Source organism: Bombina bombina, chromosome 5 (assembly GCF_027579735.1).
Source record: "Bombina bombina isolate aBomBom1 chromosome 5, aBomBom1.pri, whole genome shotgun sequence".
Taxonomy (NCBI): domain Eukaryota; kingdom Metazoa; phylum Chordata; class Amphibia; order Anura; family Bombinatoridae; genus Bombina; species Bombina bombina.
The window spans coordinates 1,078,650,406-1,078,665,435 of NC_069503.1; the positions used below are offsets into that span (position 1 = coordinate 1,078,650,406).

Genomic DNA, 15,030 nt, shown 5'->3' on the forward strand with positions numbered 1-15,030 from the left:
AATGGGGTGTTGTTGAAAGTCCTTCCTCAGAGGTAGTCTTTATGGTGGGAGAGATGAAATCTCCACTGGGTCTGCAAACCAGATCCTGTGAGGCCACGCTGAGGCTATTAGAATCACTGACAACCTCTCCTGTTTGATACCAGCAATGACACATGGAAGGAGAGCAAACAGAGGAAACAGATATGCCAACCTGAAAACCCAAGGAAACGCCAGAGCGTCTATCAGAACGACCTGCGGATCTCTTGACCTTGAACCGCAGCTTGGAAGCTTGGCGTTCTGACGGGATGCCATCAGATCTAACTTCGGCACCCCCTATTTGAGGACTAAGCTGGAAAACACCTCCGGATGGAGTTCCCACTCCCCGGGATGAAAAGTGTGTCTGCTCAGAAAATCCGCTTCCCAGTTGTCTACTCATAGAATGTGGATGGCAGATAGAGAACAATTGTGGGTCTCAGCTCACTGAAGAGTCAGAGTAACCTCCTTCATGGCTAAGGAACTCTGAGTTACTCCCTGGTGATTGATGTAAGCCACAGAGGTTATGTTGTCTGACTGGAACCTGATAAACTGGGCTGAGGACAACTGAGGCCAAGCCAATAGAGCACTGTAAATTGCCCTCAACTCCAAGATGTTAATGGGAAGAGCAGATTCCTCCCGAATCCAAAGGCCCTAAGATTTTATCGAGTTCCAGACTGCTTCCCAGCCCAGCAGGCTGGCGTCCGTGGTCATGATCACAGAGGAAGGTCTCCAAAAGCATGTGTCCTGAGACAGATGTTCCTAAGAAATACACCACGGGAGAGAACCCCTTGACAACTGATCTAACTCTACTCTCTGAGATAGATCCACATGGTCACCGTTCCATTGTCTGAGCATGCACAACTGGAAAACTCTCAAATGGAATTGAGCAAAAGGAATGATGTCCATGGAAGCCACCATCAGACCAATTACCTCTATACATTGAGCCACTGAAGGATGAGCAGAAGCCTGAAGAGAGAGGTAAGAGGAAATGATTTTGTTTTTCCTGACCTCTGTCAGAAATATCTTCATCAATAGATAATCTATTATGGTCCCTAAGAACACTGCTCTTGTAGCAGGGGAAAGGGGGCTTTTTTCCAGATTCACATTCCAACCGTAGGAACGAAGAAAAGACAACAATATCTCTGTTTAAGATTTTGATATTTGAAAAGATGGCGCCTGAACCAATGTGTCGTCCAGGTAGGGTGCCATAGCAATTCCACGATAACGGATCACTGCCAAAAGAGCCCCCAGAACCATTGAAATAATTATTGGAGCCATGGCTAGACCAAATGGAAGGGCCACGAACTGGAAATGTTTGTCCAGAAAGGCAAATCTCGGGAATCTGTGATGGTCCCTGTGAATAGGCACATGAAGATACGCATTCTTCTGGGCTATGGTTGTCATGAACTGACCCTCTCGTACTAAAGGAAGAATGGAGCGTATAGTCTCCATTTTGGAGGAAGGAACTTTGAGAAACTTGTTTAGACACTTCAAGTCTAGATTGGGATGGAAAGTTCCCTCTTTTTTTGGGAACCACAAATAGGTTGGAGTAGAACCAAAGGCCCTGTTCCTGCACTGGAACTGGGACTATCACTCCAAGGGAGGAAAGATATTGTATACATTTCAAGAATGCCTCTCTATTTATCTGGTCTGCAGATAATCTTCAGAGAAGGAATCTACCACTGGGAGGAAAAGTCTTAAATTCCAATTTGTAACCCTGGGATACTATGTCCACAGTCCAGGGATCTGGGACATCTCATATCCAGGCTTGAGAGAACTGAGAAAGTCTGCCCCCCACCTGATCCAATCCCGGATTGGGGGCAAACCCTTCATGCTGATTTGGAATCAACTACAGGTTTCTTTGATTGTTTCACCTTAATTGGGTTTCCAATAAGACTTGGATTGTTCCTGCTTGGAAGAAGAAGGAGAAGGCTTTTCTCTGAATTTTCGAAAGGTAAGAAAATTACTCTGACGTCTTTTAGGCCTATTCTTATCTTGAGGTAGAAAAGACCCTTTTCCACCTGTAATATCAGAAATAATTTCTGCCAAACCATGTCCAAACAAGGTTTTGCCCTTGTAAGGAGTCGCCAGAAGCTTGACGTTTTAGCTCCTTTTTTAACAACCTGTAAAATGGCATCTGCAATAAAGAAATTGGCCAATTTAAGAGCTTTAATCCTATCTTGAATTTCATCCAATGAAGTCTGTACTTGAAGAGAATCAGACAAGGCTTAGAACCAATAAGATGCTCCACTAGTCAGGGTGGCAATACACACCACAGGTTGCCATTGGAGACCTTGATGAACATAAATCTTTTTTCAAATAAGCCTCCAGCTTCTTGTCCATCGGATCCTTAAAAGAGCAGCTATCCTCAATAGGAATAGTGGTTCTCTTAGCCAGAGTGGAAATGGCCCCTTTTGACCCACTTTGGGTACAGTATACCAAGGGTCTTAATGGAGTCCTTGACAGGAAATGTTCTTAAAAATGGGAGACGGGGGAAAAGATACCCCTGGTTTCTCCCATTCCTGTGAGATAATCTCCCTAGCACGGTCCGGCACAGGAAAAACCTCTGAAGTGGAAGGTTCATCAAAGAAACTATTAATTTAACTAGATTTCTTAGGAGTGACAATGACAGGGGTATCGGAGTCATCTAAAGTAGTTAAAACCTCCTTTAACAATACATAAAGGTGTTCAAGCTTAAATCTGAAGTATACCAACTCAGTCTCAGAAGAAAGAATTATGCAGTCTGAATCTGAGATTTCACCCTCGGAAAGTCCCGATGTATCTTCCTCATCAGACTTATGAGAAAGGGCAACTTGGGAAGCAGAACTGAGGACAGGCACCTTACTTTCTGAATTTTTAGATTTCCTCTTGCTTTTTCCCTGTAATCTAGGAATGGCAGCTAATGCCGCAGATACGGCTGAAGATACCTGGGCAGCAATTTCTGCTTTAAAACAAACTCCACTAGTAGTTATAGAGGAACCGCAGGACACTGCATGTGATGCCATTGAGGCTTGGGATGTAGCAGGAGAAAGCTGAGGTATTATATTAATAGCATCATCCTGAGAGACATTAGGCTCAAAAATTTTACCTTGGTTTTATTGACACATGAAGAACAAAATTGCATAGAAGCTGCAATTTGTGCATCAAAACATAATAAGCATGAATTCATGAGAGCAGGCTCTTGCTTCATATTAGACATGTTGTGAAACAGTAAATAAACTTGTACAGATACGTTTCAAAGATTTTAATATTCAATTAAAATAATCCAAGGAAAAAATTCACTTTAAATTTTATCCCAGATAAAGATCGATCCCCAGCTAAAATTATGTGAGTGCAGTTAAGAAAAAAACATTTAATAAACATCAAATAAACTTCTAAAATACCTCTCAGGCAACCCCACACCTCAATTACTGAGGTGCCATACCACTACGCTAGTAGCTACCAATTAAGATCAGATCAAACAGAAATAGCAAAAAACTAATTTTTCCTCAGGAACGTTATGAAGTAAAGCCTGTCATGTGACTGACCTCAAATTACTGCTGTGACACAGAGAGGCACTAAAAAGAGCTTCCTCTTACACTGAATACCAGAAATAACCTGACAGTTTAAAATGTTGCATCGTTTTATTTTAATGCAAAGGGGAAATGAATAAGCTGCTGAAAAAGAAAATTCAGCCTTACTTTCAGTTTAAACTTGTATTGTTTTATCAAGTAAATATGTGTTAAAAAAAAAGCCTAATAGAAACATTTCACCCTTTCTTTTTAAAAGAGTTTAAAGGGACACTGAACCCAAATTTGTTCATTTGTAATTCAGAAAGAGCGTGCAATTTTAAGCAACTTTCTAAATTACTCCTATTATCAATTTTTCTTCATTCTCTTGCTATCATTATTTGAAAAAGAAGGCATCTAAGCTTTTTTTTGGTTTCAGTACTCTGGACAGCACTTTTTTATTGGTGGATGAATTTATCCACCAATCAGCAAGGACAACCCAGGTTGTTCACCAAAAATGGGCCGGCATCTAAACTTACATTCTTGCATTTCAAATAAAGATACCAAGAGAATGAAGAAAATTTGATAATAGGAGTACATTTGAAATTTGCTTAAAATTTCATGCTCAATCTGAATCACAAAATACATTTTTTGGGTATAGTGTCCCTTTAAATGTTAGTCTCACACATGCTACAGTGCCTACTTCATGTCCCAGTGTAACCCATACAACAGGATTATCTATGTCCCAATAAAAAAGCAGTGTCTTTTAATTTGTTAAGTGCATGGTCTCCCCAACTAAAAGAAAAAGCAATTAACTGCTCCGCTGTCTGGCATGTAGACAGTTACAAGGTATGAGAAGAAACAGTTCTTCACAGAGACCTTTTAAAAAGAAAGAACAGAGTAGCCAACTCTGGCTTTCTAAACTAGGGCAGCAATTGTTAGGAAAACTCAGTAAGTACCTCTTTACAATTTCCTAACTTCTTTAAAGCCAGTAAGCCACCACTACCCGACTGAAAGGAATGACGTGGAATACGGCTATACCCCAAAACTTGCTTGTAGATGAAATAAAAATAATCTTTAGACACCTAATCTTCACCTCCTCCATGCACCGAAGGCAAAGAGAATGACTGGGGTTGTGGGTAAGGGAGTGATACTTGACAGTTTAACTGTGGTGCTCTTTGCCTCCTCCTGCTGGCCAGGAGTGATATTCCCAACAGTAATTACTCAAGCCGTGGACTCACCATATCTTAGGAAAGAAATTAGGCATTTCCAGACAATTTATTTGCATATATTAAAGACTTGCAAATAATCATGAGTCACTTTGTTCGCACATATTAAAAGTTGCAACTTTATTGAAGCATAACCCTTTATAAATATGGTGATATCATTTGTGAGGGTTTTTTTTTTTTACGACAAACGTGATAATTTTCTTATTCTCACTTACATAAATTTTGACCATTGTGAAGTGTTTTCAGATCATGTTATAATGACCAATGTTACTTATAATTTATATATTATAAAGTTCAATTCAAAATAATTACATTGTAGCTATTTAAATGCTATAAAAAATTGACCATAAATTAAATATGCTGGCTTAACTGTTATTCCATATAATATGTTTCACAGTAACTGTTGTCCTTATTTTAATTTGTGGCAGGCAAATGTTAATTTCTATCTATAATTTTAAATTCAGGTAAAAATGCTTAGGTTTCATATTCCTTTAAAGGGACATGACATCCCAAATGTTTCTTTCCTGATTCAGATAGAGAATAGAATTTTAAATTACTTTCCACGTCTTTATTTAGTTTGCTTCATTTTCTTAGTATCTTTTGTTGAAGAAGCAGCAATACACCACTGGGAGCTAGCTTAACACATCAGGTGAGCCAATGACAAGATGAATATATGTGCACACCAATCTGCAGCTAACTCCCAGTAGTGCATTGCTGCTCCTGATATATGCTTTTCAACAAAGGATACAAATAGAAATAAACAAATTAGATAATAGAAGTAAATTAGAAAGTTGTTTAAAATTGCATGTTCTATCTAAATCATGACTGTTTACTTTACTGTCCCTTTAAGCCTTTCCCCCCAATAACTTTAATTTTAATTACCATGTTTATAGTGCCCAAACACAACTGAAGATTTATATCATTAGATTTTATTTCTGAGCAGGTTCTATGGTTTAAAAATGTGCTTAATCAATGTTTTTTTATTATTATTTAAATGTGAAGAGTATTTAGGTGAACTTATAAGAGATACATTGTCATGAGGTAAAATGTCTTGAATTAGATCACTAATAAAATTGTTTTTATAAAACCTGGTGCAATATGCTTTCTTTGATCAATTGAAATATCACAGGCTAGGGTTCAAAATACAAAAAAATTGATAGCAAATGTTTACACAGTAAAGTCACACACAAAAATTATTATTTTTTAAAAAAAAATGTTTTTCTTATGGATTCAGATTTTAAAATGGATTTTAAAATGGATTGAAAACCCATTCAAAATATATTTTATTACACTGGAATAGAACCTGTGGTATGATAAACATAGATTTAGGGAAGGCTATGTTTTGGAATAGAACCGATGGTATGATAAATATAGATTTGGAGAAGGCTATATTTTTCTAACAGACTAAACTGATAATTCTCTTTTTCAATAATCCATAGAATCATTTAAACAAGCGTATTGTTATTTTCTATTCAACCGATAAATTCTTTGCACTGGTACAATTTAAGGCAATAATATGCTATTAGTTCAAACATTCAGTTGCCTTGGAATACAAGCAGCTAATTTGTTTATACCATCAGTCACATATTTGTTTTTTTATTGAAGTCAATATTTGTAGCTTTAAAGAATTCACAAAAGTGACAGATTCATGACCCTTCTATAAAATAAATCCACTCGCATAAGGCTCATACAATAATTCAAGTAATTGATTATTTGTCACCATTCTTCCATGGAAAAATACACTTATCCATAGTTCTGTATTTTTTTTATTTTGTAGCTATATTTATGTGGTTGAGATATGGGAAGAAATGTACATCAATCTAGGGACTCAATAATAAAGAATTATTACCTCAGGATAGAAGCAGATGTCAGTGAATGATGCTGAAGAGTTGAAGGTTTGGTTTTTTAAGGCAAAAGATTTGTCGAAATCACACCACAGCTATAGCAAAAACAGAGCACAAAATAATCATTAGTCTGATCTTAAAATTACAAAATATACCATTTTTATTTTCGTAATATTTGTACAAAAATTATACATTTAAAATTAGTAGTAATTAAATATACATAACAGACATATGCAAATTTAGAAAAATATAATATATATATATATATATATATATACACACACACAGAGAGAAGCACACTCATAGGAACGAACAACTGGCTCAATACTATTGTTAGCCTGTTCTATGGCGATTTACCACCTGGGTGCAGCTTCTTTTAGCCCAGTAATGCTTTCCACCTGTAGTATATAAGTCTGAGCTCGCCTATTACGGTCAGTCCAGCGCCGAAATAGCAGGCAATTCCTCTCTGAACAAGGAACACAGCAACCCCCAGACGATAGTTTCGGCCTTCATTGGGCCTCGTCAGTGAGGTGTAGCCATATTCCTCTAAGTACACTGAGCAAGGAGTCCACATCTGGTTTACCCTTTGTCCCATAGGGAGACTAAATACACAGAGAGAGAAGGGGAAACCAGACATTGCGCCTCACCGACGAGGCCCAATGAAGGCCGAAACGATTGTCTGGGGTTGCTGTGTTCCTTGATCAGAGAAGAATTGCCTGGTATTTCGGCGCTGGACTGACCATAATAGGGGGGATCAGACTGATATACTACAGGAAAGTTCTTCTCTGTGAAAAGCATTACTGGGCTAAAAGAATTTGCACCCAAGTGGTAAATCGCCATAGAACAGGCTAACATTGCTATTGAGCCGGTTGTTCGTTCCTGTGAGTGTGCTTCTCTCTCTGTGAGTATATATATATATATATATATATATATATATATATATATAATACATTTTCCTTAATTATAGAATATCTTCCTATTTGCTATCACACAAGGTATACTTAACCCATTAACAACATCTTTTTAACCTGTACATTGCCTGTCACAAGCGACTTCCAGGGCTTTAACAGTGTGGGTCTTGCCAACCAAGGCATGCAAAAAATCTCCAAGCTGTTAAAGCACTCTCAGAGCAACAGACAGCTGACATAATGGTTATTTTAGTGGTCCTCGAGGGGTTAAAGAAGTCATGTATATTTTGGAGTACAGATAACTGCAAGAACAGTAAAATCTATTTTTTTTTTAAAGAGTTTTTTTTTTTTTGGAAGAGTTTCAGTTTTTTCTTATTATAAATAAAAACAGAATTTATGGTTACCTGATAAATTACTTTCTCCAACGGTGTGTCCGGTCCACGGCGTCATCCATAACTTGTGGGAATATTCTCTTCCCCAACAGGAAATGGCAAAGAGCACAGCAAAAGCTGTCCATATAGTCCCTCCTAGGCTCCGCCCACCCCAGTCATTCGACCGACGGACAGGAGAAAAAACAGGAGAAACCATAAGGTGCCGTGGTGACTGTAGTTAAAGAAAGAAATTCATCAAACCTGATTAAAAAACCAGGGTGGGCCGTGGACCGGACACACCGTTGGAGAAAGTAATTTATCAGGTAAGCATAAATTCTGTTTTCTCCAACATTGGTTTGTCCGGTCCACGGCGTCATCCATAACTTGTGGGAACCAATACCAAAGCTTTAGGACACGGATGAAGGGAGGGAGCCAATCAGGTTACCTAAACAGAAGGCACCACGGCTTGCAAAACCTTTCTCCCAAAAATAGCCTCCGAAGAAGCAAAAGTATCAAATTTGTAGAATTTGGCAAAAGTGTGCAGGGAAGACCAAGTCGCTGCCTTACATATCTGATCAACAGAAGCCTCGTTCTTGAATTCCCATGTGGAAGCCACAGCCCTAGTAGAGTGAGCTGTGATGCATTCAGGAGGCTGCCGTCCGGCAGTCTCGTAAGCCAATCGGATGATGCTTTTTAGCCAAAAGGAAAGAGAGGTAGCAGTAGCTTTTTGACCTCTCCTCTTGCCACAATAAACGACAAACAGAGAAGACGTTTGTCTGAAATCCTTTGTTGCTTCTAAATAGAACTTTAAAGCACGAACTACATCTAAATTGTGTAACAAACGTTCCTTCTTTGAAACTGGATTCGGACACAAAGAAGGCACAACTATTTCCTGGTTAATATTCTTGTTGGAAACAACCTTTGGAAGGAAACCAGGTTTAGTACGCAAAACAACCTTATCTGAATGGAACACCAGATAGGGCGGATTACACTGCAAAGCAGATAACTCAGAAACTCTTCTAGCAGAAGAAATAGCAACCAAAAACAGAACTTTCCAAGATAACATCTTGATATCTATGGAATGTAGAGGTTCAAACGGAACCCTTTGAAGAACTGAAAGAACTAAATTCAGACTCCAGGGAGGAGTCAAAGGTCTGTAAACAGGCTTGATCCTGACCAAAGCCTGAACAAAAGCTTGAACATCAGGCACAGCTGCCAGTCGTTTGTGTAACAAGACAGATAAAGCAGAAATCTGTCCCTTTAGAGAACTCGCTGATAATCCCTTATCGAAACCTTCTTGTAGAAAGGAAAGGATCCTAGGAATTTTGATCTTACTCCATGAGAATCCCTTGGATTCACACCAACAGATATATCTTTTCCATATTTTATGGTAATTTTTTCTAGTTACAGGTTTTCTGGCTTGTACCAGAGTATCTATTACAGAATCCGAAAACCCACGCTTAGATAAAATCAAGCGTTCAATTTCCAAGCCGTTAGCTGGAGGGAAACTAGATTTGGATATTTGAATGGACCTTGTACTAGAAGATCCTGTCTCAAAGGTAGCTTCCATGGTGGAGCCGATGACATATTCACCAGGTCTGCATACCAAGTCCTGCGTGGCCACGCAGGAGCTATCAAGATCACAGAGGCCCTCTCCTGCTTGATCCTGGCTACCAGCCTGGGAATGAGAGGAAACGGTGGAAACACATAAGCTAGGTTGAAGGTCCAAGGCGCTACTAATGCATCCACTAGAGTAGCCTTGGGATCCCTGGATCTGGACCCGTAGCAAGGAACCTTGAAGTTCTGACGAGACGCCATCAGATCCATGTCTGGAATGCCCCATAATTGAGTCAACTGGGCAAATCTCTCTGGGTGGAGTTCCCACTCCCCCAGATGGAATGTCTGACGACTCAGATAATCCGCCTCCCAGTTTTCCACTCCTGGGATGTGGATCGCAGATAGGTGGCAGGAGTGATCCTCCGCCCATTTTTTGATTTTGGTCACTTCTCTCATCGCCAGGGAACTCCTTGTTCCCCCCTGATGGTTGATGTAAGCAACAGTCGTCATGTTGTCTGATTGGAATCTTATGAATCTGGCCTTTGCTAGTTGAGGCCAAGCCCTGAGAGTATTGAATATCGCTCTCAGATCCAGAATGTTTATCGGGAGAAGAGACTCTTCCCGAGACCATAGCCCCTGAGCTTTCAGGGAGTCCCAGACCACGCCCCAGCCCACTAGACTGGCGTCGGTCGTGACGATGACCCACTGTGGTCTGCGGAAGCTCATTCCCTGGGACAGGTGATCCTGGGTTAGCCACCAACGGAGTGAGTCTCTGGTCTTCTGATCTACTTGAATCACTGGAGACAAGTCTGTATAGTCCCCATTCCACTGTTTCAGCATGCACAGTTGTAATGGTCTTAGATGAATTCGCGCAAAAGGAACTATGTCCATTGCTGCAACCATCAACCCTACTACTTCCATGCACTGAGCTATGGAAGGTCGTGGAACAGAGTGAAGAACTTGACAAGCGTTTAGAAGTTTTGACTTTCTGACATCTGTCAGGAAAATCTTCATTTCTAAAGAATCTATTATTGTCCCCAAGAAAGGAACTCTTGTCGACGGAGACAGGGAACTTTTTTCTATGTTCACTTTCCATCCGTGAGATCTGAGAAAGGCTAGAACGATGTCTGTGTGAGCCTTTGCCTTTGAAAGAGATGACGCTTGTATCAGAATGTCGTCCAAGTAAGGTGCCACTGCAATGCCCCTTGGTCTTAGAACCGCTAGAAGGGACCCGAGTACCTTTGTGAAAATCCTTGGAGCAGTGGCTAGCCCGAATGGGAGAGCCACAAACTGGTAACGTTTGTCCAGAAAGGCGAACCTTAGGAACTGATGATGATCTTTGCGGATAGGAATATGTAGATACGCATCCTTTAGATCCATGGTAGTCATAAATTGACCCTCCTGGATTGTTGGTAAAATCGTTCGAATAGTTTCCATTTTGAATGATGGCACTCTGAGAAATTTGTTTAGGATCTTTAAATCCAGAATTGGTCTGAAAGTTCCCTCTTTTTTGGGAACTACAAACAGATTTGAGTAAAAACCCATTCCTTGTTCCACGGTTGGAACTGGGTGTATCACTCCCATTTTTAACAGGTCTTCTACACAATGTAAGAATGCCTGTCTCTTTATTTGGTTTGAAGATAAGTGAGACATGTGGAACCTTCCCCTTGGGGGTAGTTCCTTGAATTCCAGAAGATAACCCTGAGAAACTATTTCTAGTGCCCAGGGGTCCTGAACATCTCTTGCCCAAGCCTGAGCAAAGAGAAAGAGTCTGCCCCCTACTAGATCCGGTCCCGGATCGGGGGCTACTCCTTCATGCTGTTTTGGTAGCAGCAGCAGGCTTCTTGGCCTGCTTACCCTTGTTCCAGCCTTGCATCGGTTTCCAAGCTGGTTTTGAAACATTACCCTCTTGTCTAGAGGCTGCAGAGTTGGAGGCCGGTCCGTTCCTAAAATTGCGAAAGGAACAAAAATTAGACTTATTCTTGGCCTTGAAAGGCCTATCTTGTGGAAGGGCGTGGCCCTTACCCCCAGTGATGTCTGAGATAATCTCTTTCAATTCTGGCCCAAAAAGGGTTTTACCCTTGAAAGGGATATAAAGCAATTTTGTCTTGGAAGATACATCCGCTGACCAAGACTTTAGCCAGAGCGCTCTGCGTGCCACAATTGCAAACCCTGAATTTTTCGCCGCTAATCTTGCTAACTGCAAAGCGGCATCTAAAATAAAGGAATTAGCTAACTTAAGTGCGTGAATTCTGTCCATAACCTCCTCATACGGAGTCTCTCTACTGAGCGACTTTTCTAGTTCCTCGAACCAGAACCACGCTTCTGTAGTGACAGGAATAATGCACGAAATAGGTTGCAGGAGGTAACCTTGCTGTACAAAAATCTTTTTAAGCAAACCCTCCAATTTTTTATCCATAGGATCTTTGAAAGCGCAATTATCCTCAATAGGAATAGTAGTGCGCTTGGCTAGTGTAGAAACTGCCCCCCCTCGACCTTAGGGACTGTCTGCCATAAGTCCTTTCTGGGGTCAACCATAGGAAATAATTTCTTAAATATAGGAGGGGGGACAAAAGGTATGCCGGGCTTCTCCCACTCCTTATTCACTATGTCCGCCACCCGCTTGGGTATAGGAAAAGCGTCAGGGTGCACCGGAACCTCTAGGAACTTGTCCATCTTGCACAATTTTTCTGGAATGACCAGGTTGTCACAATCATCCAGAGTAGATAGCACCTCCTTAAGCAGTGCGCGTAGATGCTCTAATTTAAATTTAAATGTCACAACATCAGGTTCTGCCTGTTGAGAAATTCTACCTGAATCAGAAATTTCCCCATCTGACAAAACCTCCCTCATGGCCACTTCACATTGGTGTGAGGGTATGACAGAGCAATTATCATCAGCGCCCTCCTGCTCTACAGTGTTTAAAACAGAGCAATCGCGCTTTCTCTGAAATGCAGGCATTTTGGATAAAATATTTGCTATGGAGTTATCCATTACTGCCGTCAATTGTTGCATAGTAACAAGCATTGGCGCGCTAGAAGTACTAGGGGTCTCCTTGGTGGGCAAAACTGGTGTAGACACAGAAGGAGATGATGTAGAACTATGTCTACTCCCTTCATCTGATGAATCATCTTGGGCAACTTTATTATCTGTGGCAGTACTGTCCTTACTTTGTTTGGACGCTATGGCACAATTATCACACAATTTTGAAGGGGGAGACACATTGGCTTCCATACATACAGAACATAGTTTATCTGAAGGCACAGACATGTTAAACAGGCTTAAACTTGTCAATAAAGTACAAAAACCGTTTTTAAACAAAACCGTTACTGTCTCTTTAAATTTTAAACAGGGCACACTTTATTACTGAATATGTGAAAAACTATGAAGGAATTGTTCAAATTTAACCAAATTTTCACCACAGTGTCTTAAAGCATTCAAAGCATTGCACACCAAATTTCAGACCTTTAACCCTTAAAATGAGGAAACCGGAGCCGGTTACAGTTTTAACCCCTCTACAGTCCCAGCTACAGCCTTTGCTGCGACTTTACCAAACCCAGGGGGGTATACGATACCAAATGAAGCCTTCTAGGAACCTTTTCAACTACTTTCAGACCCACACACATGCAGCTGCATGTCCTGCTCTCAAAAGTAACTGCGCAGTAATGGCGCGAAAATGAGGCTCTGCCTACTACAGAGAAGGCCCTTCCTGACTGGGAAGGTGTCTAAACCAGTGCCTGACGTAAAAAAAACGTTCCCCAAAGTTTATAAAGTGTGAATTTCAACATAAAGCTGTATAAAATGCACAAATAAAGCAATCGATCTAGCCCATAAAAGTGTCTACCAGTTTTATAGCCCATATTAAGCCCTTTATTCTGTTTGAGACTAAGAAAATGGCTTACCGGTCCCCATGAGGGGAAATGACAGCCTTCCAGCATTACACAGTCTTGTTAGAAATATGGCTAGTCATACCTTAAGCAGAAAAGTCTGCCAACTGTTTCCCCCAACTGAAGTTATCTCATCTCAACAGTCCTATGTGGAAACAGCAAACGATTTTAGTTACTGCTGCTAAAATCATATTCCTCTCACAAACAGAACTCTTCATCTTTTTTCTGTTTCAGAGTAAATAGTACATACCAGCACGATTTTAAAATAACAAACTCTTGATAGTAGAATAAAAAACATAATTTATGCTTACCTGATAAATTTATTTCTCTTGTAGTGTATCCAGTCCACGGATCATCCATTACTTATGGGATATTAACTCCTCCCCAACAGGAAGTGCAAGAGGATTCACCCAGCAGAGCTGCTATATAGCTCCTCCCCTAACTGCCATTACCAGTCATTCGACCGAAAACATGCAGAGAAAGGAAAACCATAGGGTACAGTGGTGACTGTAGTTTAATGGAAAAATTACCTGCCTTAAAGTGACAGGGCGGGCCGTGGACTGGATACACTACAAGAGAAATAAATTTATCAGGTAAGCATAAATTATGTTTTCTCTTGTTAAGTGTATCCAGTCCACGGATCATCCATTACTTATGGGATACCAATACCAAAGCTAAAGTACACGGATGACGGGAGGGACAGGCAGGCTCTTTATACGGAAGGAACCACTGCCTGAAGAACCTTTCTCCCAAAAACAGCCTCCGAAGAAGCAAAAGTGTCAAATTTGTAAAATTTGGAAAAAGTATGAAGAGAAGACCAAGTTGCAGCCTTGCAAATCTGTTCAACAGAAGCCTCATTCTTAAAGGCCCAAGTGGAAGCCACAGCTCTAGTAGAATGTGCTGTAATTCTTTCAGGAGGCTGCTGTCCAGCAGTCTCATAGGCTAACCGTATTATGCTACGAAGCCAAAAGGAGAGAGAGGTAGCCGAAGCTTTTTGACCTCTCCTCTGACCAGAATAAACGACAAACAGGGAAGACGTTTGTCGAAAATCCTTAGTTGCCTGTAGATAAAATTTCAGGGCACGGACTACATCTAGATTGTGTAGCAGACGTTCCTTTTTCGAAGAAGGATTAGGACACAAAGATGTAACCACAATCTCTTGATTGATATTCCTGTTAGTGACCACCTTAGGTAGGAACCCAGGTTTAGTACGCAGAACTACCTTGTCTGAATGAAAAATCAGATAAGGAGAATCACAATGTAAGGCAGATAACTCAGAGACTCTTCGAGCCGAGGAAATCGCCATTAAAAACAGAACTTTCCAAGATAACAACTTGATATCAATGGAATGAAGGGGTTCAAACGGAACCCCCTGTAAAACATTAAGAACTAAGTTCAAACTCCATGGTGGAGCAACAGTTTTAAACACAGGCTTGATCCTAGCTAAAGCCTGACAAAAAGCTTGAACGTCCGGAACTTCTGACAGACGTTTGTGTAAAAGAATGGACAGAGCTGAAATCTGTCCCTTTAAGGAACTAGCGGATAAACCCTTTTCTAAACCTTCTTGTAGAAAAGACAATATCCTCGGAATCCTAACCTTACTCCATGAGTAACTCTTGGATTCGCACCAATATAAGTATTTGCGCCATATCTTATGGTAAATCTTTCTGGTAACAGGCTTCCTAGCCTGTATTAAGGTATCAATAACTGACTCAGAAAAACCACGTTTTG

The 15,030-nt window shown here is 40.5% G+C and overlaps 1 protein-coding gene across 1 annotated transcript in view; it reads right to left on the reverse strand.

The window, feature by feature from the left end:
• ADCY8 (adenylate cyclase 8) overlaps positions 1 to 15,030 on the reverse strand; it is a 937,503-nt gene that overhangs the window by 158,387 nt on the left and 764,086 nt on the right. Inside the window, exon 13 of the mRNA XM_053715945.1 lies at positions 6,582 to 6,671. Coding sequence (XP_053571920.1) covers positions 6,582 to 6,671 — 90 coding nt within the window. The remainder of the gene's footprint in view (positions 1 to 6,581; positions 6,672 to 15,030) is intronic.